Consider the following 23,712-nt stretch of genomic DNA (forward strand, 5'->3'; position numbering starts at 1 on the left):
GTTTTAATATTCCAGATCATTTAACAAATATTAATGAAGGTTGCTTTAATATCCTTGTCAGTCCACTGAACAAGGACAAGATATACAGGGAAGTTCAAGGTCAAACTGCAGAATCAAGAGTGGGACTTGAGTGTTGGCTCTTGTGCTTTACCTGCCAGACCATTCTTGCGATCTTAAAACTTAGGGGCTCTTATGAGAAATCACTTGGTTGGTTTTTGGTTTCTTTTTTTTTCTCATATCCAGAGTATCTAGCTGATGCTAAATGTGCATTGCCAGAACTCTTGTTAGTGTCAGAATGGGATATTATGTAAGACAAAACCATTTCCATCATGTTCCACTGATGACCAGAATAGCTGTTTGGTGTTTTTGATGCAATAGTGTGAAAATTGTGCACAACTAATATGTAAAACAAGTTTAAAAAGAAATACATTAGTGGGAAGTACTCATTTTACCAAATAGTGAATTACCAGGTATTTCTAATAAATGTGTTTTCTGGGGAAGGACAGGCTACATGTAGCAAGTGGTATCAGTTCTTTGATGTTTGGTCACCAGCCCTGCTTTGAGAAGTAATGTTTTGGAATACTGCACGTGTCCATCAACTGGACTGCTATGAGTGTGTTAAAATTAAGGATTTGTTTATAATTTTACCAAAGGAAGTAGACCAAATGCATTTTGAGACATGTAAATCACCTTTTAGCAGTGCAGCAGTCAGAGTTTTCACTTTTTTTAAACAAATGTTTCTGTTGCAAGACAAAAGGGAAGGATAAAATATGGAATTTGAGTAAAGAGCATCTGTGAAAAGAACGGGTAAATGTGTCAGAGGGGAAAAAAGCATAGCTAGAAAGAAGGCCAATGCTGTTTGTTTGTTCTTTTAAATACTGAGCTTTTCCAGAGAGATTTAAAATAACAGATGTGAAGAGATTTAAATTTATTATAAGTTTTCGAAATTTTTTTAAGTCATGTGGGGTTTTTTTAGTGTCACGATAGAAGTAGTTGGTGGCATGCTTTGTTAACTTATTTACAGACAGCCTTGTTCCTCCAAAAGCAGTGAAGACATGTATTAATAGACCAATAAAACATGCCCTGTCATGTTCAGCAAGCACGAATACATCTGTTGAAAGCTTATGTGAACCATGTGCAAGATGTTTTGCAGGGTCTTGCTACTGGTAGAATGATTCATAGTTGCATTGGATTTTATTTATGTAAAATAGAAGTTCTTGAACTACCTAATTTAAAACTTGAATATGCAATTTAAAATTATTTCCGTGTGTTTCTGCAGATTATTTGCCCATTGAGAACTAAACTAAAGTTTGATATAAGTGATTCAGACATTTCAATCATTTTGTGCAACAGCAGATGGCTAAGAAAGAGCTGCCATGGTATGGAAATAAATTAAGTTTTCCCTTATACACTGTAGCTGAAGTTTTACATCAAAGTGTCTCTGACTTGTACTTCTTCCTGGTTTTACAAACGGGTTTTTGCACTTTGAAGACAGGTTTTTCATGCATATTTCCTTAATATGTTTTCAGCTGAACCACATATGAGCATCTTCTTTGGTGTGATAAATCAGACTGAGTTAAGTGCTGCTTTTGTATTGGGGATCTTTTTTGCCATTGCTAAAAACTGCCCTTCCTGATGGTTATATTCGCATATTTTGTCTTGCAGTTTCATTTTCTGAAAGTTTTTTTGTTTCCTGAGAGGATTGTTTCAAACACAGTTTAAAATTATGGAAGTAGCTTAATTTAAAAAAAAAAATCTCAACTAGACAATTTCTAACAAAACAGTAACCGACCTTGCTGATAGTAAAATAGGAGCACCTTCAGCTGTTCTTAATTTCCCATAGGAAACGATGATTGACAGAGTTGGATTTGTATATTTTCCCTGTATTCCCATGCTGACATTATGCAAACTGTATCTGGAGTTGACTGTTTTCTTCTGGTGATGGTGAGGGGTTCGGCTCCCTTCTTCCAGTTTCTGCCACCCAGACAGCATCAGGAATGGTTGTGATCTGGACCAATTTTGGGTGACAGAACTTGTGAATGAGATCCCAGGCACTAGTTAATCAATTGTCTGAGCACTGTCAACTACAGCTGGAATTAATTTGAGCTAGAAAAGTCTTTTATATGAAGGACTAAGGAGTCTTCTGAGCATGTTAATGTCCACTTTTATACCCACTGCTGACAAAACAAAGCTTAAAAAGCAGTGAAAATTTCTCTAAAAGTACTAAGCACTGTCATGATGTCAGATTTTACAACTTTTGCAATCTAGAACTAGTTTTGGTTTTCCCTTGATGTTTTTACAATAGTGTTTAGATCTTGCCCTACATACCTTTGTATGAATGTAGTGTGGTTGGTGGACACTCTGTGAACAATATGAGTTAAGCTTGGGAAAAAATGACATTGCTGAAAAACTTTACTGAAGAAAGGTTGTGTCTGCCTTCTTAAGCAACAGAAGATTTAGGAGTGTGTGGTCATAAGAGGTTCTGTGATTAAAATTGGCTATATTCTGTCATACAAGTTCATGTGCTAAGGCACATCCATATGGACATAATGCCTTTTTACAACTTGCTTGTTTCTGTAACCCAGGGATTTACAGTAGTTATGTCTTTTAAGATTTCAATATTGTATCTTCAAATATGTGTCCAGTTCTTGCCTTTTTTTTTTTCTTCAAGTTAGATGCTCATTTTAGATACTTGAAGCTTCTACATGATGTTCATCTAGTGGACAGTAACTTTTTGTGCCATCATTTTCAATCTGGTTATGAAATTCAAACTTGTTTAAGAATATGATTTTATAACAAATCATAGAATTAATTTCCTTGTATATGTTGAGTTGCAATAATTGTTTAAGCTTCTTCAGTTCCCGTAGTTGATATTTGATAATGTCTGCATTTCTCTTGCTGCTCAAAGGCTCCAGCAAGCAAATATTTTCAAGTTAGGGGTCTTCTGAAAGATTTTTTTTTTTTAACTTCAAAATTGTTTCAGGGTACTTTTCTAGAGTATTTTTGTCTTATTTGGATTCAGAACAAATGATTATAAAAATCACTGCCAATTTTCAATATCATCCAGCGAATTTTAGTAAATACTGTTTTTTCACTGAGCAGATTGGTTGTTAAGGAAAAGATTGTGTTTCGTCTTCCAAGAGCTCCTGATTTTAAATTTCAAATAAATTGATCTATATCTGAGTGGAAAAAAAGAGACTTGATATATGCGGAACTACTTGAATTAAATGCTCATTTTGACATTTTGCCAGTCATGGGAATTTGCAGATGCTCTGGGATGAGTTAAGATATTAAAACAAAAATACTGAAACACGAGGAAAGTTTAGGCTTGACTTTGTAAGTTGTCATATGCATAATAGCAAACATGTGGTTTCTCTGTTCTTCACTTTCCTTGTATAACTTAATAGTATGTCTGAAAGCAAAGACATTTTGATATAGCTCTGTGTTACTTGGCATTGCAGAATTCTCCTACTTCTTCCATTAGTCTCAAATTATCCTCTGCCTTGTAACACAGCACTTCTGGGTGATATCCATAAGGGAGGAAAATTAGAGCCGAACGGATGGATTCTATTTCATTTGTTACTGATTTCATGACAGATAATACCTTGCTAGAAAACTATAGGGTCACACAGAATTACTACTTACTCATTTCTAAGTAATTTAATTGACATCACTTTGAGGGAAAAAGCTTGTTATATAAAAGGGGTTTTTTATTACTCTTTTAAAGAATACATACATACATACATACATACTCTTTTAAAGAATATCTTTTGGCTTAATGTATGCTATAGATTTAGCTGAACTGAAAAATTACAAAATTTATATGCTTGAAATTTTTTTTTCTGTTGCTTCTCATTGCTGATTTTATGTTTTTCTAATAAAACAACTGTGGTCTTTTCAGGTTTGGGTCTTTTATTTTTTCCTCTCTTTAGAGAGTACCTAAAAGTGTGACAGTATCATGTATGTGAGACAGATGAAAATCATGTCTATCTTTGAAGACCCATTAGTGAAATAGTGCCATATTAACGCCTTATAAGTCTAAGAAATGGTAGTTGAATTTGGGTTTGGGGAGAAAGTATTTTATTTGCATTAATTAAAAAATGCTTTGTGAAAAGTAATCCAAATTAATATTTTGGATATAAAAGGTTTTGAGAATGGTTGAGCATTTCTGACCTTACAGTCAAGGTGATAAAGTTCAATAGAGGTATCATTGAGATCTCTGCCAGCCCCTGAGAAAGTTAATACCTGACACTTCTAAATCACAACTTTAATACATTCAGTCATTCCCCATCCTTAATATGGGAGTAGAAGAGGTACAAGTCATCCATTGCAGCCCTTCACTTTTTCAATGCAGTCTATAAGGATATTTAGTACCTTTTGTAGTGTGTTTTTTTCTTGACCACAAAGGAGAAATTGTAGGGACTTCTCAAGTTTGTTTGGGATTATTGGTTCTTGGTAACTGGTAAGGGGCTGAAGTGTAGGTGTACTCTGGGGGGTTTTACTTTTGGGATTTGTTTTGTTATTGTTGTTTTGGAGTTTTGTTTGCATTTTTTTTAACTCCCCAGTCCCTCATGAGGGATGTAGTTGGCTGTTAATGTTCAGTTTAATGATACAGTCATTAAGAAAAGATTTATACTGAATCTGTTGACAACTCCACATATTTTGCATTGTTCTTTTTGAGCAGAAAATGAAAAAGGTTTTTGTTTGAAGCTGCCAGTATATTTATTCTGATACTTTTCTCTAATCATCCCTAAAACCCACCTATCTTTATTTGGCATCAGAGTTTTGTTTGTTTTGTTACTTACCACATTACTCACCTGTGCCACACTATTCATGTCTGTGAGCTGACACATCTGCAGTTTTGGTGTTTTCATGTTAGCCTTTGTTTCATTTTCAGGAGAACTGTCTTACAGATGATATTGGCATATCTCGGTGGAAGGAGCAGGTTTTCCTGTCACATAGTGCCTTGCTGGCAAAGAGCTGCCAGGCTGCAATGGAGCTAGCAAAGCACAGCACTGAGATTCAGGACATGGCATTTCAGTATGGAAAGCATATGTCTATGAGTCATAAGGTATGCTTTTTCCTTAAGTTCTGGGATCTTAAATACAGCAAGGCTTGTAAGATGTGTTGATCTTGAGCTCTTTTATATACTGCCACTATGCTGTAGACTTTTGCCAGCAGGTCATTGTTGAAAGGTTTTACTGCTGCCTGGTGTGAAGATGTTTGTGGAAACTGCTGGTATGAACAGTGCTTGTGAACTAGCAAAATCACACTCCTGGCAAAGTAACTCATTACATTCAAGCTTCTGTTAATGTCCCTCTAGCACATCTTTCTGCAGCAGCTTAAAACTTTACCTTACCTGCTCCTACATTCTTCCTAAAGCCACAATCCCAGTAGCAAAAGTTGCAGAAGGAAGCATGTCATAGAATACCTTGAGTTGGAAGGGTCATTGAGTCCAGCTCCTGGCCCTGCACAGAACAACCTCAAGAATACTACCATGTGCCTGAGAGCATTGTCCAAACACATCTTGAACTCTGTCAGGCTTGGTGCCATGACCACTTCCCTGAGGATCCCGCTCCAGTACCCAACCACCCTGTGGGTGAAGAACCATTCCATAAAATCCAATTTAAACCTCCCCTGAGGTTTAACCTCATTCCGTAAAATTCAATTTAAACCTCCCCTTCAGGACATTCCCTTGGGTCCTGTCACTGATTGCCAGAGAGAAGAGATCAGTGCCTGCACCTCCACTTCCCCTCATGAGGAAGTTGTAGACTGCAATGCCGTCTCTCCTCAGTCTCCTCTTCTTTAGGCTGAACAGACCAAGTGACCTCAGCCACTCCTCACACGGCTTCCCCTCAAGGCCTTTCACTGTCTTCATTGCCCAAAACTGCACACACTGTTCAAGGTGAGGCCACACCAGTGCAGAGCAGAGTGGGACAATCACCTCCTTTGACCAGCTCGTGATGCTTTGCCTGATGCCCCCCTAGACACAGTTGGCCCTCCTGGCTGCCAGGGTGCTGCTGACTCATATTCAACTTGCCGTCGAACACCCAGGTCCCTTTCCACAGTGCTGATCTCCAGCCTCTTGTTTCCCAGTCTGTACATGATGTGTTGGATCTTGACTGCCACCATGCAGAGATTTGTACTGTGAGGCTCAACTGCCTGCAGCAGCACGTGGGCTGAGGCACGAGCTGCAGTGGCAGAAGGACCTGCTTGCATTCCCTTCTAAATAACCTGCTGTGGAGGTACCTTCCAGAGGGGGCAGCTTGAGAATAAGGAGGGAGGCCACCAGATCTGGACAGGAGCAGCCCCCACCTTTACAGTAGTAGGATTTCCCACAGAAGGTTTCTGACCTCCACTAGAAGACTTTCAGTCTGCAGCTACTGCTAGTCCAAAGGAAAACACACAGTGGGGAACTCAGATCCTTGGCACTCTTGTTTTGCCCTAAAGATCTGTTCCTGTTGTATTGCACCACTTGCAAGATTAACCGTAGCTTGAGACAGGCAGACAGGGCTCTCATGTACTTCAGCTGAGTTGATTTAGATAGTTTCTAGTTCCTACAGGAGAAGGAAGTGGTTTTATAAAGCACAGTTTTACTGCCACAAAAATACCACTGTATGCTATTACTAGGTACAATTCTACTAGAAAAATTGCTTGTAGTGCAGCTATAGCCTTAATGTTTTGTGAATGCTTTAGTATTAATTATTCACTATTGACACATAGTTGTGTATAAAGGATTGCATAATTTTCATAGAAAGCTCCTAGCTATGTAGCATTTCCTTTGACAGAAGGAAGGTCATACTGCATCGGCTTCCTCAGGTACTCTAAAGTAGAATGTATTACCCTGCACAGATTAAAAACTGATCTTCTTCCCACCAAAGACTGGATCATTTATATTTTTAATGCTTCCTGACACTCCACAGCTTCCTACATGGCTATGTCCTATGGCTTGCCCAGCTCTGTAAGCTGTCCTTTACCCATGTCTTTGCAGACTCTATACATGCTTCTCTTTACCACAGCTTTCCACCACTGCAATGGTTTCACAACATCTTTCTGTCCCTCCCCCAAACTTGAAAAAGTGCAACCAAAGTACAAGTGTCAAAGCAGAAAGTGGTGAGTAGGTGTGGAATCAGGATATGGACCTCAGTTTGGTGCGTGGGTGGATATGTAGACTGTTCCTGGGAACTGAAGAAATGTGTTCTTCTCTTTCAGCTACATTCAGACCTTCAGCCATTTGTTAAAGAAAGTTCGAGTGACACAATGGCCTTCAGTTTGAATTCTGCTCCTGCAATCCTTCATCAGGAATTCCTTGGAAGGGAGGCATGGATTAAGCAGATTAGAGAGGTAAATTAAAGCATTGTTTAGAATTTCCTGGTTTTGCCGTTTATCTCTTGCTATCCGTACTTTTAATCTTCAAAGAAACTTAGAAATTAACAACAAGTTTACCTATGCTCTCCAATGCTTACTATCTCTCTCTTCCATGCTTTCAAGAGGTGGGGGAAATCTAGGGACCTGACAGTCAAGCTCTGTCAAACTTGTGTGTGTCAGTGTAACAAACAGATTCATTTATGTGGAGCTTATATCTGGTCCTCTGCAATACTTGTGCAGTATTAAATCTTAGTTTAAAGCTACTTTCACTGGCAGCTTAAAGCAAAGAACTTCAACAATCACAGTGCTTGAAAGGTAGACACATTTCCTTCTGCCAGCTTGACTCTGGGAGCAGTAATTTTGGATGAAGGGAGAAAGATTTTGGGGACTTGGCTTTTAGACTACTACAAAATATTTGTGAGATCTGATATCCTTATTCTTTGTTCTCTTATTCAGCTATTTTTTTCCTCTAACCCTTAGATGAGGAAGGCAATAAGATAGCTATGTGGTAGCTGTCTTGTACCACAGCAGGAATCAGGTCCATGAATAGCTTCTTGGGTGCTTCTGAAATACAAATAGGTAACTGTAGAAAGCAGCAAGAAGGGAAAGGAGGGGGAAGCGCTGAAATGGCCAAAATTAAACACTCGTCAGTTGGACATGTTTTGTCTGTCTAAACAACAATCATGACTGCCATTTGGAAATTCCTGCTTGTAGTTACACAGATTTTTTTGTTAAAAAGGCTACTGCCTTCAATAAGAAGTTGGCTCTGTGCAAGCATATTCATTCAAGATGTGTTGGTTGAATGGCTCCTTTCCTTGCTGGTTTAAAACAAGAGTCTTGGGTACAGGGGATGGAGTCCAAGCCTTTGCCTCATTCTGCATTCATGATGTCCAGGTTGCAGCCTACCTCCACATAATGAAAGCAAGGGGCATAGTCTCTTCAGCAGTAAAATCTGGGAAATATATGCAGAATCTACAGCTGTACAGTGGTGTGGAGTTGGGGAATCTTAAGGTGAAGCAAACCTATTGTCATTTTGAAGTTAGGGGCTGGTAGTTCACAATGCATGACAAAGAATTTTGGAATCTTACAGTCACAACACAAGGCCCATATGTGAGTTGAATGTAAATGGATTTGGATTATTGCAGTTGGAGAATAATGGTATTTCCACAGCACGGTGTATAAAAGCTTTGAAACAATTTCCCATCTGCAGAATCTAGAGGAGATTGCAGGACTCCAGGAGTGCTGTCTGTCTGCTTACTAAATTTTCATACCAAAAATGGGCATTATAGAAACAACAAAGCAGTTCTTTGTGAAGGAAGCCAGGGTGCAAAGTGACATGTACTATGCAGAAGTATTTGCTGTCTACTGCTACTTCATACATTTATACATATACGTATGTATACTTTATACATGGTATTTACTATACTGAAAGTGTTCAGACCTTCATGATGCAGTCATCATCACTTTGTATAAGAAGAAAGGAGTTAAATCAGACTGTTCAAATTACCATGGTATTACTCTGCTCTCCATTGCTGGCAAAATCCTGGCAAGAATACTCTTGAACAGACTAATACCCGCTATAGCAGAAGGAATTCTACCTGAAAACCAATGTGGTTTCAGAGCCAACAGGAGTACCACAGACGTGGTATTTGTTCTCAGACAACTGCAAGAGGAGTGTAGGGAACAGAATAAAGATCTCTATGTAACCTTTGTTGATCTCACCAAGGCTTTCGATACTGTGAGCAGAAAAGGTCTATGGCAGATTTTGGAATGTTTAAGATGCCCCCCCAAGTTCCTTAAAATGATCATCTCACTCCATGAGGATCAGCACGGCCAAGTCAGACATGGCAATGCACTTTCTGAGCCCTTTCTAATAACCAGTGATGTGAAACAAGGCTGCGTTCTTGCACCAACTCTATTCACAATCTTTTTCAGCATGATGCTCCAAAGGGCCACAGCAGACCTCAATGATCAGGATGGTATCTACATTTGATACCGTACTGATAGAAGCTTTTTCAACCTAAGGTGACTGAAGGCCCACACTAAGACCCTAAATCATCTTGTCCGGGAGCTGCTTTATGCTGATGACATCGCCCTTGTGGCCCACACAGAAGCAGCTCTGCAGAGTTTAATATCCTGCTTTGCAGACGCTGCTGAGCTCTTTGGGCTGGAAGTCAGCTTAAAGAAGACAGAAGTTCTCTATCAACCTGCACCTCAGGAAGTCCCCCATCATCCCCACATCACCATTGGCCAATCAGAGCTCAAATCAGTCCAGCAGTTTAATTACCTAGGCAGCCTCATCTCCTCGGGTGGTAAGATTGACGGAGAAATAGACAACAGGTTAGCGAAGGCATTTAGTGCTTTTGGAAAACTCCATAAAAGAGTATGGCGTAATAAACACTTGAAGAAAAGTACCAAGATCAGTGTTTACAGAGCCATAGTGCTGTCTACTCTTTTATATGGTTCAAAATCGTGGGTCATCTACCGCCACCACCTGCGTCTCTTAGAACGCTTCCATCAGCACTGTCTCCGCACAGTCCCAAACACCCACTGGTCAGATTATGTACTAATACATCTGTTCTAGAACAAGCAGCAATCACAAGCATTGAGACCATGTTGCTGAGAACACAGCTACGTTGGGCAGGACACGTCTCAAGGATGAAGGACCACTGCCTCCCTGAGATCTTGCTTTATGGTGAACTTGCCACCGGCTGCCACAAGAGAGGAGCCCTGAAGAGAAGATACAAGGACTCCCTGAAACAACATCTCGACCTTGGCCATATTGATCAACATAACTGGTCTACTCTGGCCTCCAGTCGGGAGGTCTGGAGACACACCATCTATAACGCAGCTGCTTCCTTTGAAAAAGCACGCAGGATCACTCTTGAGGAGAAAAGACAACGCAGAAAGAATCGTGCCTTGCAGAATACACCATCTAAGGAGTCTTTCTGCTGTGCCTTTTGCAATCAGACGTGTCTATCTTGTATTGGCCTTATTAGCCACCAGTGTGCTTGTAACAAATGTGGATAGAGCCTTTCCCAAATCTTTGTTCCCAAAGCCTAGCCATGATGATGATGATACCATACTACTCAACTAACTACTCACTGCAACATAGAATATCTCGCTCAGGAGCCTTTCTTCACTTGTGTTGGTTTATAAAGGAAAATCATCTTTCATTAACTACAAGCTCTTTGAGATATCATCCACAGTCACTTTCACTGTGTGACATTCAGTGTTGGCCAAGCACTCAAACCAGAGACTTCATCATACTGGCAATGCTCATAAGCCACCCTCTTGTGCAATGTCATTTGTATGGCTTAAATAGCTAAACCACATGCAGTCCACTCAGTCCATGTCAGAAGCTTAACCAGTTGAGCAAGTCTGATGTAAAAGGTAAAAAAGATCTGTGTGTCTGAGATGAGAGTCAGAAAAAGTCAGAGTCAAACTGCTGTGAGGGTAAAAAACAAAAAAAAAGCAAAAGCAAAGTTAGTACAACTATGCAGTTGTAGTAAAGAAGGCTTTGGAGACAGATTGGGTAAGGTTGCTGCTTGGAGAAACACAACTGCCATTGACTTGAATGCTTGACAGGAACAGATCATGAGGAAATATTCTTGTTGTTGGTTATAAGAGCAGGAGGAGGCAGGGGGAGCACACCTCTTCTGGTATTGCTGAGACCAAAAAATATCTTCCAAAAAACATGTTGTCAGATTCTCTGCTGCAATGTGAATCCGCATATAGACAATCACTTGGTAAGGAACATGTTTCTGGTGTGTACTGATATACAATATAACTACTAGATATATTTTGAAGAAGCTGAAAGATCCAACTGGGTGAATAAAAGTTGGCAAATCAAAGTGATGGGAATACACAAATAAGGAAGCAGTTATTGGCAGTAGTTTTGCTACTCCCAAGTTCTATCAGGCTGTTTTCTTAATATGCATTCCAGAAAAGCTGCCTCTTGAGAAGATTAAAGAGAGAAGCAAAGAGATTTGGTGGATCAGTCGCCTTTCTCCTTCAGAGGAATCAGCTCTGTTATCATGTAGATAACATATCTACTGTTTTCCTTCATTTTCCATTTGTTTAGTCTCTCGAGGGTTCTTTTCTTTATTTTATTTTTCCTCCCGTACAAAAATTAATTTATTTTCCAAATCTGTGCCATCTTGGCAACATCTCTTTAAAGCTGTGCTTGCCACATAGTGTTCCTCTTCAGTGTGGGCTTCAGCTCTTCTCCTTGTGCCTGTTGTCTGCTCCTTTTGGCTGATCTCTCAAGTGCCCACAGAGGACATGGAGGGGTAGTGGTCCTAAACTACATCTTTTCAGGAGGCACATTCCAGAAGAACTGAGATTTGTGGTCTTTCCTTGTGGAAGCTAGAGGGAAAGAAACAGATGATTTTTTTCTTTAATGTGCCTGAAAAAAGAGGAGCTGTGGTTGAATGAAGTGATAATGACACTGGATCTGACCTCAGGGAAGGGCTTTCAGGGTGGTTGAGCGGGAATGCTCTGGTTCTGTCAGAGCACTGCCACTGAGTGAGAAAAACATCTTCCTGTCTACATCATCCTGTAACAAAATTGAGGAAGTTGGATCTCTGCAAATATTCATCAGGATCTATGTATTCCGAATTGGAAGGGACCCACAAGGATTATAGAGTCCAACTCTTAAGTGAATGGCCTGTACAGGGATCAAACCCACAACCTTGGGTGTTATTAGCACCATACTCTAAGTAACTGAGCTGTCTCAGGGTCTACTATGTACTTGCCTGCATCTGGGCAAGAAGAAATGTAAAGTTTATTCATATTTCTTTCTGAAAGTATTAGGAGTTACAGGTTTTATCTCTCTCTTACTTAAAAGGGTGATGCTGAAGCTTAAATACAATTTTAAACCAAAAAGCACCTCTAACCCAGGTGTAAGAGCACTGACATCATCCAACATCCCCTTTTGAAAGCTGTAGACTATTACCTAGTGCAAATCACTGTAGATATACAGAGTTCTCTTTTAAGAAAATAAGTTCTGTTATTGCTGATATGGAGTATAGCTTATTTCGAAATCTCATGGGAGAGATTAATTAATGCAAACAGCAAGATCTCTTGAGACCAAAACACTTTGGATTCAACAAATGTTTAACTACAAGTCATAATAAAAAAGCCTAAAAATTACATTAAGTATCTGCAGCTCTCATCTGAAAAAGAACCATGTTGTATAAGCTGGTAACACATTTAGTTGTATTTTAAGGTTTTCTGTATCAGATTCCTAAAGAAAGTCAGTTATGTTTGAAGTAGTAGCTCTTTTAATTGCATTCTTTATTCTTGCAACTCTAGTTTGTAGTATATAATGTCTTATATAAAATCTCTTTCTTTTTAAGGCACAAGGAAAAGGAAACATAATGGACTACAAAAAGGTTGGTAAATTACATTTATAATTAATTTTTAATATTTTTAAATATTTTCAAGGATATTCTTGACAATTGAAGGAAACGTCCTTCTCAAAGTTAGGCTATAATTTGTGCATGTGTATATGAACGGAGAAAAATGGCTTATGCCATTTCCTGATTTTAAAAAACCAGTAACAGCTGTACTGTAACTATCAAATGTATCTATTTAATGATAGAATTTTAATAATGTGTTTAATAATAGTAATTTAATAATTAGTAGACATTGAATAATCATTTTTGCTGTTATTTCTCCCATTTACTTCCCCAAACTTGGTTTTGAAACCAGGATTCTGATGGCTTTTTCTGTCTTTTTTTCTTAGAGTCATTTGCAGGTTAGATCCTATCACTGGTCTCTCTATTTTGGTAGAGTATGCTGCTAATTTTTTTAAATCTTGCCTTAGTTCCAAGCCATCTATTAAAAACTATACATAGTGTTTCTTCCAGTCCACATTACAACTTTTAGCTAAGTCACCACTATATTTGCTACTCCTCTATGATAAAGACAGACCTGACTAAGTAGCTGGAAGTAGCTGGGACACCCTAAAGCTCTTAGAGAGCTGCAGGAGGTGGCTGAGAAGGTTCTCCTGGTTAAATATTTGAGCACAGCATGGTTGTGGTAGAGACAGATGATGACATTGTGTCCCTAACTCACTGAGCATGAGCCTGACTTAGTTCTGAGTCTTAAGTAAATTGTGAAGGCCCAGTCAGTTATCTCCAGCATCAGTGGGAAATAATATATAAATTATTGAGCCACATGCATGATTGAGAATTGCTTCTTGAACTGGGGCCTGAAGAGTGTTACAGCTCTGACTGATTGCTGCTAGTATGAAAGGCTAACACACAAGTACAGGTCAGTTCATTTGAATTATTCTGTATTAAGGAAAACTGTGATTTGGATTATTAGAAAAACTCTGTCCTTCCTCTTAGAACTTAAAAAGGATTTTAACCTTACCTTGCTACTTAAAATCATTGTGCTTTTAGGTTTTTCTCTACAACAGTCACCGTTGTATCAGTTTTCTTTTTTCTAAATCACCACTGAGAGCACTAAATTTATTCTTCAAATATGTCTGTGGGACACTTCTGTGAATGTTTAAGCCAGGCCACTTGCTTTTTTAAGTAAGTCCAGAAGGGGTTTTCTCCTTTTAATTTTTACAACTGTGGTCCATAAAATGTCATTCCTATACTTTAAAAAACAGAGGAGGGAAGAAAAGCATCTAAAATTGCTTTACTAAATTAAACATTTGTCAGTGTATTCTGTATTTTGACTGAAATTATTTCACTGCTGACCACCACGGTGAGTGCATTCATCCTGCTGCAGTGCAGCCCCATGGTGTAAATGACAGTAGTCCCATGGTTTTGTTTAAATGCCAGAGAATCATCATGAGATGTGTCATGGGACTGTAGACGATTGATTCACTCTCTTGCTCCTGAAATGCAGCAAAGAGTTAAAACCAGAGGGTTGTTGTTTGTAGGTGCTTTTGAGCTGTGTTGGTTTTCCATGAAGATTTGTCTTGTTTGTTTTGGAGCAACCTCTGCCATTAGGTCTTTTTGTTACATATAATGAAAAATCAGTGTCAGTGATTTAATGAAGATGGGGTTTTTTAGATGTGTTAGTAATATTACAAAAGCAACCAAAACCATTCAGATTAAGCAATTTTCTTATTTTTTGTTGGAATTAATGTCTGAATTATCAAAGTGTACATCCAGTATCAACAACCAGTTGCATCTTTATAGTCAGTGGGTATTTTCCCACTTCTTTGGTATGAGAGTCCAGCGCAACTTTTGTTTCACTAAAGCAAACAACCATCACATTTTTTAACATAAATATGAAGTTGATTGCTTGTGTATGTTAAGATGACATTACCAGTCACTATTTGCATTAATGGGATTTAAGGAAGTTATGCTTTTTGGTAAAAAGCCATCACAAGTACCATTGTTTAGATTTAAAAGCTAGTGGGTCTTGTTCAAAAGTTCAGTGTGAAAGACACGGAAAGGCCTAAGGAAGAGGAGTTGGTATCTCTTCTAAAATAACAAAGAGTCTGTACAATCACTCCGTCTCTCAGGATGACTTATAATTTTTTGGCAAAGTGTAGTATAAGAAGTGTGTAACAGCAGTGCTCCTTGTAAGCAGGCCATCTTTCCTCTGCTCTTGGGGGCAACCCTCATCAGATTTGGTCTCATCCTATTTATAGTGTAGCTTTTAGTTTGAAGTAAAAAGAAAATTCTTCTGTTTGTCAGATGAGTAAGGAAAATAAATCCTATTCTGCTTATGGAAGTTTCTGCAAAGTGTCTGGGCCCTTTGAAGATGCATTTATTTACCTTTGTACAGAAGAAATTTCTAAGAAAATATTGGATAAATACTGCCCCAGTTTCAGCTGACATATTCTGCATGTAGCCAACAAAGATTTAAAAAAAAAAAATTAAAATCTTATGACATTACAAAGGGATGCAAATAAGTGATCGTCCAGCCCATTTTGAGAACGTAGAGCACAAGCCTGTGTCCAGCCACAAAAACTCCAAGAGTGGTTGCTGAAACATTCCAAAGTATTTAGAAAAGAATGGAAAAAACCTGACAAAATTAATCTACTACCTGTGAAACACGTCATACCTTTTTGAAGTAGCATTTCAGCAGTCTAAACCACCAGTGCGTATCGAGCATGCTGTTCCCACAAAAGAGAAAATAAATTTAGAAAAGCCAGTGCAAAACACTGCATACACTTACAGCGTTGTTCAGTCACTCAGCCACAGATCAATTTAGATTTGGGGGTTTGGGTTTTCTTTTTATTTCAGCAAATACTGTGCACTGCAAAAATGTAGAATGTTTTAGCTCACTTCAAGATCAGAGAAAATGCATGATGTTTGAAGATTTCATAATGAAAATTTTTTTTAATAGATTTTACAATAAATTAAGCTGGTTTAGGATCATTCTTCTAAAATAACAACATAAAAAAATTCTGAAGTTACTTGTTGATATCTTGCCACTGAAATAATGAATCCTAAGGTTGACTATAGCAAAAAAAAAAAATTAGGAATTTCAGTGTTCTCATTCTCCTATTGCACATAAAGTCTAGTACAGCCAAAATACTCTCCAATCTCTCTGCCCCCGATTTGTTGTTCCCTACAGGTAACACTGTCTGAAAGGAATCTTCTTTCCTTTGGCTAGTGAGGCAGAAATGTCTCAGCAGAGAGAATTTGAAATTAGTTGTCTTTGTACTTGAACACCTGCTTAGTTTTTGACTCCTTTAATTCTTCAGTCTCCAAAATCCAGCAGTTCTTAGCTTGCCCCTTTGACCTCTTGCTGCCCTCAGACCAGCCGTTCTGTCCAACAGCAATCCAGAGCAGTTGGTCTGAAAGGCAAATACTTAACTGCTGTGGTACGGATGAGAAATGATCTCTTTGCCTTTTTGAAACAAATGGACTGGGAAACATAGTACTTTGAACTCTACTTTATTCACAGAATCGTACAATAATTGAAGTCTGAAGGGACCTCTGAGGGTTGTCTGGTCCAGCCCCTCGCTCAAAGCAGAGCCCGTATGGGTTTGCTCAGTTAACTTTTGAGTATCTGCAAGGACAGAGATTGCACAGCCAACCTGAACAGCCTGACCAGTGCTTGACCCCCCTCCTGATGGAAAAGAATTTCCTTGGGTCTAATCAGCATTTCCCATGCTGCAACCTGTGCCCATTACCTCTCATCCCTTCCATGTACACCTCTGAGAAGAGCCCAGTTCTGGCTCCTGGCCCATGAGGTAGTTGGGACAGTAGTAACAGCCTTCTCTTCTTATGGATGAACTAAACAATTCCAGCATTTTCTTGCAGAGCATGTACTGCTCCAGGCCCGTATCACCTGGGTAGCCTCCCACTGCACTTGCTGCAGCACAGCAATGTCTTTCACTTAATGGGAAGCCCAAAATTGGGCACAGCACTCCAGACTCAATCCCAACAGCCCAAACAGGGACTGAATACACTTGCTAACACAGCCCGAGAAGTGGTTTATGATCTTTGCTTTAGGGACACACTACTTCAAGAAAAAAAAGTGTGTCAATAACTATGAAGGAAAAGGAGTGTAGCTGAAACACCAGAAAAATAGCATGTAGTGTGTGTTGGTCATTGATTTAAATCTAGTAGAGTGTGGTCAAGCCTGGTAAGGGGCAGATTCTTTTAGATGTATTTATGTACCCTATGTGAAACTAGCAGTTGGTTTGAGTTTCAACATCACCACTTAATTACTTTTTTATACTTGTAACAAACCTGTAGACTCTAAAAGCTGTGTAGATCCTATCAAGACTGTTAATCCAAATGCAGAATATCCCTTATGAATGTGCCGAAATACTTAATAAAAGACTTCCAAACATTAATGCTTCAAAGTAGGAGCAGAAATATGACTCCACTACAATTTTATGTATTGTATGATCTAGGCAGCACAGGTTTTTTTCATTATCTTAAGACAGTGAAGATTATGATGGTGCTGGGTTTTTTAGTTCTTAGAGTCATAGGACAACATTCAGAGGTAAAACTTTGGGTTCTGAACTTCTTCTGTATGAGGCAAAACTGTCAAGCCTGGTCAGTGTCTGAATATGTTGAGGAAAACAGAAGATGCTGAAGAAAACTGTGCTGATATACTGGGAAGGAGATCACTTCTCATCTGAGTTTAAACTTGGCTGTGCTATTGGAAGACTACTCTATAAGCTGAATTTAAATAACCAATCACCAGTTGGTGATTTTTTGGTGTCTCAGCACCTTTAGAACAAAGTAGGGCTGTAGTGCCCATGGTCTAAACAAAAGCTTACAAATAAGAATGGAGTATTCCAGCATATCTCGCAGTTCAACAGGAGAAAAGTATAGCTAAGCAATCTGTATTTTGACTTGTATTTGGTTTTAATTACTGAATGTCATTCTGAAGAAGGTTGCATGGATTAAATTGTTCCTGCAAGTGGAAATATGCACAAAATGATGCCATGTAAGTAGAGACTAAAAGAACAGACTCGTTTATTTCAAAGAAATTAATGAAGCAGCTTAATTAAAGTTTATAAAGTAACAAATAAAAGCAGTTCATTTTGCTTTTCTGGGTATTTGCTGCAGAAATCACCTGTTCCTATCCAAATGAAGTTTTAAAATAATACTTCTATTCTGGATACATTGTTTTTTTATTCTGTGTTCTTAGTTTCTGAAGTTCATTACATAAAACTATTGAAGGTCAAAATTTGAGAGAGAGTCTGGAAGTGTAACTGTAATGCAAATACAACTAAAGTCTTATATTAGGGGAGTTTTGCATATAGCAGAGCTACTGAAGCTTTTTTTCCTATGGAGTTATTTCCTGTATTTCTCTAACTATCCTACTACCAAATGCCAAATTTGTACTTCCTTTTTTTCTTTTACAACCCCAGCTGAGATACAGGTAGCATGCAGTCTGGTTAGTTCAGACTGTTTTGCCTCTGTGTATGCTCATTTGAGTTGACCAGCCACTTCTGCAAATGGAATATAGAAGAGGTAAGTTTTTGAGGACTGTAAATTGTTCATTTCATACAATAATCTTTAACTGAAAAGCTGAGGAAGGAGCTGCCATAGGAGTGGGTATTTTTTGTTTTGACGTTCCTTGAACTTTGCTTGGAAACATTCAATAGCGAATTAGTCTGATTTTTGTATAGTGGTTCCTCTGCGTGTAGTTTGACACGAGCTGTGCAATTGTGTGGGCTTCAAAGCAGTACACGTGTCTAAGGACTTACTCAAGACAAGCGTGTAAATGGATTGCGTCCTTGTGTTAGGATTCTCCCCCTTTCCAGATTGTGCTGTTTCGACTAAGTCATGGTACATATGTGCCATCATACATAGGCCTAAGCTAAGCTCCTCTGACCTTTGACCAAATTGAAGCCTTTCTAGGAGCTATTTTCTTTGCTGTTTACATCCCAGTATATACTTACATCAGTATTAGAAGGCGTGCTAATCCTTTTTAATAAGCTTTAGCAAATCAGCAGAGTTGGCTTCAAGATGTGTGGGTTCCACTGTCTCACAGGGCTGTGCCTCAAAGAAAGGGAAAGAGACACCTTTTCACACTGCTAGCATGCCTCATCTCACCTATCCCCACCTTTGCTGCAGAGCCGTGAATATGTGGCTGATTCTCATTCATTAGGAGACATGTGGAATTAGCTGTGCAATGCATTTATGCCTCAGGGCAAGTTCCTTTCCAGCACACAGTGCAGGAAGATTCTAACTGAAGTGAGAATAAAATTTTTATGAACTGGGACTTGAACACTCAAATGCTGTAATATGCTTTCAGCTAATTTCATCTTTAAATACAGATAATGAATCCACTCCAGTTTGTATTCAGATAAGAAGTGTTATTCATTCTGTATGAATGCAAGTGTGTATAGAAAGCGGGTAACTTTCCGTTTGGTCATATCTTAGGATTTTTTTATTTTTACATTATTTTAACTGGATAGGTAAGGTCATACTGATGTATTTTTAAACGAAGCAATGAGCTGTGTATTGGTGGAAAACATGACTTATAAAACCTTGTATAGTTTGTTACTGTAGATACCTATGTGCAAGAAAAGCCCCTCTTTTAAAAGCTGGTACAGTGAAGTAAGATGGCTGTGAAAGCCAGGTGGGGCACATTAAAGATCATGAAATGCTTTAATGCTTTTGGAATAATCAAATCCCAGAGATCCACCTGGCCTTGATTCCCAGGCTCTGGCATGAGGCATCAGGCTAGAGTTGGTCTGGGAACACTTGTATTTTAGAGTGGAAAATGTAACCATGTTTTGTGGCAGTCTCGTGATGCCGTTCAAGAAAAAATAATAACTGAAAATAAAAATGCCCTTAATAAGAGTGTTTGCTGTTTAGAGCTTCTGCTAAGTTCAGGTACTGGGAAAAAAAACATGTTTTGTTTGTAATTTTTGTGTTATTTCATAAGAAATTTAACCTAGTTTGCCCTGAAATGTCTGTTATTCCATGAAAATATTTTCTTTCTCATATGGTGCATCACCAAGCCTTTGTCAAATTCCATAGCCTTAGTGAGAAGGAGGAGTTTGCATGGATATAGCTCAGTGTGATAGTTTAACACATTTTGCTGACACAATTTCCTTTTGTCCACTCTGACACATGTAATCACATGGTCTATAAATAGAAACTTGTATTACAAAAGACACGCATTCAACATGTGTCATCCTATGCCGGTTTCCAAAACCAGGTGATAAGATGGGTGTTCATGAAATGCAGGTTTTGACTGCAGAAAACAAGAGTCTGAGTGAGTGGCTGGTTTGCCAGTTCTGAACAAAAGCTCTCAGGCAGTGGCTGAGGTATGAAATTCCCAGATATTTAAAAACTTTAATTTTTTTTTAATTTAAGTGTGCACTTTGGAGAGCCAGTATCTCTCAGGTGAAGAAGTAATGGGTGATGTAGTTTAAATTGTGCACAGTTTAGCTGTAGTTGAGAGCCAAGCAGAGCAGCTGAGAGGATTTAAGAGCTTTGTCTGATGGCTTCGGTTTTGCCTTTACCTCTGAAGGGGCCGTGGAAGCCCTGTATTCCCAGAGATAGTGGTGCACGCTGGCACTGCTACTGCTGAACCACCCCCACCCATTGTGCTTCTGTTTTCTGACAGCTGCAGGAAGCGATCAAGGCTGGAAAAGGTGTGACTTCTGCCATCGACCTCTGCCGCTGCCACGGAAACAGAGCACTGGCAGCCCTGGAGCATTTCCCTCCCTCCGAGGCCAGGGATGCCTTGGCCAACATCGTCTGCGCCGTGACCAGGTTTCCCTGACCTGCTGCTCTGGGGGGAGCGTCTCTCCCTCCACAGGTGGAAGCAGCCTGGCGGAGAGACTGACGATGCCTCACACCTCTGGTCGTCTCATCGTCCCATCCCAACAGAGGAATGCACGCCAGCTGCTGCCGCCACCATCACCACCAGCAAAATTCGGGAGCGGAAAGAAAAAAGGTCACAAAAGGCTTTTGCTTGTCGTGCCAGAAGCGCACTTGAGGCTGCACCAGTAGAAATAATTAATGAGTCCCGTTTTCGTGACCTCAGCAAATGGACAGGAAATAAGTTGGTATTGATTGGGTACCGGTGGGGACGGCGCCAGGGTGGAGGCCGGTGGTTTTCCTGCCAGAGGGGAGGGATGGAAGGAGGGAGGGAAGGAAGGGCGTGAAGATCCAGGTGTCACAAGAAACTCGTTTAAACCTGCCCAGAGAGAGTGAGCTGCCGAAGCCGGGAATTAACATACCCGCTTATCCAAGGAGAAGGGCAGATTGGAGGATTAATGGAGGAAAATCCTCTCTCTGTCTGTGTGCAGTCATGTCTCCTCACACTGTTTTTATGTATTAAAACATAAAATTACCCCGTGCCTAATGATTTTTGTATTTGAGAAACTTGCTGAGAAAATGTATCAAGCATGGTAAGTAGGAGCTTTAAAATATTTAATCAAATATTAATTTGACTCTGTTAAGGGAACTGATTGCCTGGGGTTTATACTGTGCCTGTGTAATATGTTGCTCTGGATCAAAGAATGAGGTTTTCCCAACTCTTCTGAGGGAGGGAATATCCCTCTTTCAGATCCAGAATTTTTTTTCTACAGTCTTACACAAAAGAATTTCCTATGTTTGTGACACTTGTGTTAATTTAAGCCAAATAAATGTTAATTTGTAAGGCTAGACATCATCCTTTGGCATAAAGAAAGCAGGAATGCTTCTCTGTGAATAGTCACCGCACTGAATAAAATGCAGAAAATATTGGAGAAGTTTTGAACCTCAGTGTGTTGAATTTTCAAGTCCAATTACAGACAGCATATAAGGTGTATCAGAAGCCTGCACTTTGAGACCGTCTCTGTTTTGTACATAGGAGATGATTTTTGTGGTTTGCACACATGCAATCTGAGAATGCCGTTGACAAGAAGGCTGAGTTTACATAAATGATCTAGATTGAAACTCAGCTACCTTTCTTCCTTCTGTGGTGTAATTACAGCCCAATCTGGAGACAGCTAGCACAGCAAACAGATTTCATTACATCCCTCACTCAAACACTAAGTGGAGTTATTTCTGTTAAAATCTCTCCTCCCTCCTTTTCTCCCTGCACTCACTCCCCCTGTCACACAGTTTGTTTGTCATAGACCAGAGTGTTGCACTCCACCCAATGCGAAACGTAAATGAAAACTCTATCCTCTAAAAGTATACTGAAAATACATCCTGCATGATGTACTCTGTGTACATTCTGCCCACACTATACCATAATATTTTATGTATAATAAGCAACATTGAGTCGCAACCTCTGTTTGGGAGCAACATCCAGAAATCAGGACTCACTTTGTTCTGGAGAATGGCTTCAACACCAGACCCCTTCTTGCTTACACTTCCTCTTTTACCTGCCCTCTCTTACCTTCATTTTCTCTCATCCCAAGACTCTGGCACTTCTCCATGAGTTGGTGTTGTTGCCACAGCAGGAAGACTGGAGACAGAAGAGAAGCACTGAGAAGCGTGGATTATCCCAGGCAGTTACCTGTGAAGTTCCCTGAAGTTCTGCTAACATAAAACATGTTTTAAATAAATACCTAAATTCAGAGTATTATTTCAGTTTTCTTTGTCTCTGGTTTTTTACATATTATGTATAGTAAGAGCCATACATCATCATCTTGTCTTTGTCTTACATCTGTGTTAATTGGTTCATAATGATTCAGGGCTACAAGAAGCTTGGCTATGCTGGAGACATTCTGAGTCACCTCAACTCAGTTTTGTGAAAGAAACATCAAACATACTGCAAACCCATGTACACCTGGTTTATTTTTTCATGAAAGTACAAGTTTTTATTTGTAGTTGTTACCAATAAAGGAGAATAATAAAAAATTAATTACTTTCTTTTTTTTTGTATTTTTATCACCAGAATGTTCTGATTGCTCTTATATGATTCAACCTTAAAGACAAAAGAATGTGAATTATCTCCTATCAATGTTATTAATTAATTTTATAATTAAGATATTTATCTGTAATTCTTCAGGAATTTTTGTTGTCTTGTTTCTTCCAGGTAAACTACAAGCAAACTATTATAGCCATCTGTCAAACTGAGTGAATTAGTTATTGCTGTGTACTAATATACTCCTCACACCTCAATGGTGTAATTTTGGGGCTGTTCTGGTCTTATTTTTGTCCCTTGATTCCTTTTCCCCACCAACCTCTAAAAGGCAGTCAGGGAGAGGGAGACCTGTGGTCTGAGGGGCAGCTGAGGAAGGCATTCACACCATTTACTTCAGTCAACCAGTTACTCAAGCAGACATACTTGTTGGCTGCTTCTCTGAATTTATCCCAGGTATGGAATTGCTGGACCATTCCACTGACACACAAAATACAGGACAAGGTCCCAACTGCTTTTTAGACCAGACTAAATTAAAAACTAGCCCAATGTACTGGGTCTTACTGTGATGAATTTAATTTTCTTTGTAGCATCCTCTACAGTGCATGTTTTGGATATGTAGCTCAAACAGCATTGCCGGCCTGCTGATGCTTTAGCTATTGCTCAGCAGTGGTTGCACTGGCTTTTTCTGCTTCTCACTCTGACACCCACTGAGGGGGTTGGTCGTGGGCCAGGGGCAGGGAGGGGGCACAGCTGGGACAGCTGACCTCGACTGACCTCTGAGGTAGTGTGCACCGTATAAGATCATGCTCAGCAATAAAAACTGAGGATGGGGTGTTTGGGATGTTCCAGGGGGTCTGTTGCCTGGAGCTGTTGGCACATCAGTCAACTCGTGGTGATTGCTTTGTATCACTTGTTTTTTGTTGTTTTGCTTTCATTTTTTTCCCTTTTATCTGTTAAACTGTCTTTAATTCAACCTACAAATTTTCTAACTGTTGCCCTGCTCTGGATATGAGTCTGGAGACACTTCTCCATCCGTTAATGGTTATGGATTTTCAGAAGTATCTATTAAAAATGTGTCTT

General features: G+C 39.3%; 1 protein-coding gene across 1 annotated transcript in view; it reads left to right on the plus strand.

The window, feature by feature from the left end:
• PDSS2 (decaprenyl diphosphate synthase subunit 2) overlaps nt 1-21,534 on the plus strand; it is a 116,070-nt gene extending 94,536 nt beyond the window's left edge. Inside the window, exons 5-8 of the mRNA XM_018077940.2 lie at nt 4,898-5,071; nt 7,213-7,344; nt 12,729-12,764; nt 20,395-21,534. Coding sequence (XP_017933429.2) covers nt 4,898-5,071; nt 7,213-7,344; nt 12,729-12,764; nt 20,395-20,553 — 501 coding nt within the window. The 3' untranslated portion in view covers nt 20,554-21,534. The remainder of the gene's footprint in view (nt 1-4,897; nt 5,072-7,212; nt 7,345-12,728; nt 12,765-20,394) is intronic.
• The last annotated feature ends 2,178 nt before the right edge of the window (nt 21,535-23,712 follow it).

Source organism: Manacus vitellinus, unplaced genomic scaffold, assembly GCF_001715985.3.
Source record: "Manacus vitellinus isolate BGI_N305 unplaced genomic scaffold, ASM171598v3 scaffold_4_pilon, whole genome shotgun sequence".
Classification (NCBI taxonomy): Eukaryota; Metazoa; Chordata; class Aves; order Passeriformes; family Pipridae; genus Manacus; species Manacus vitellinus.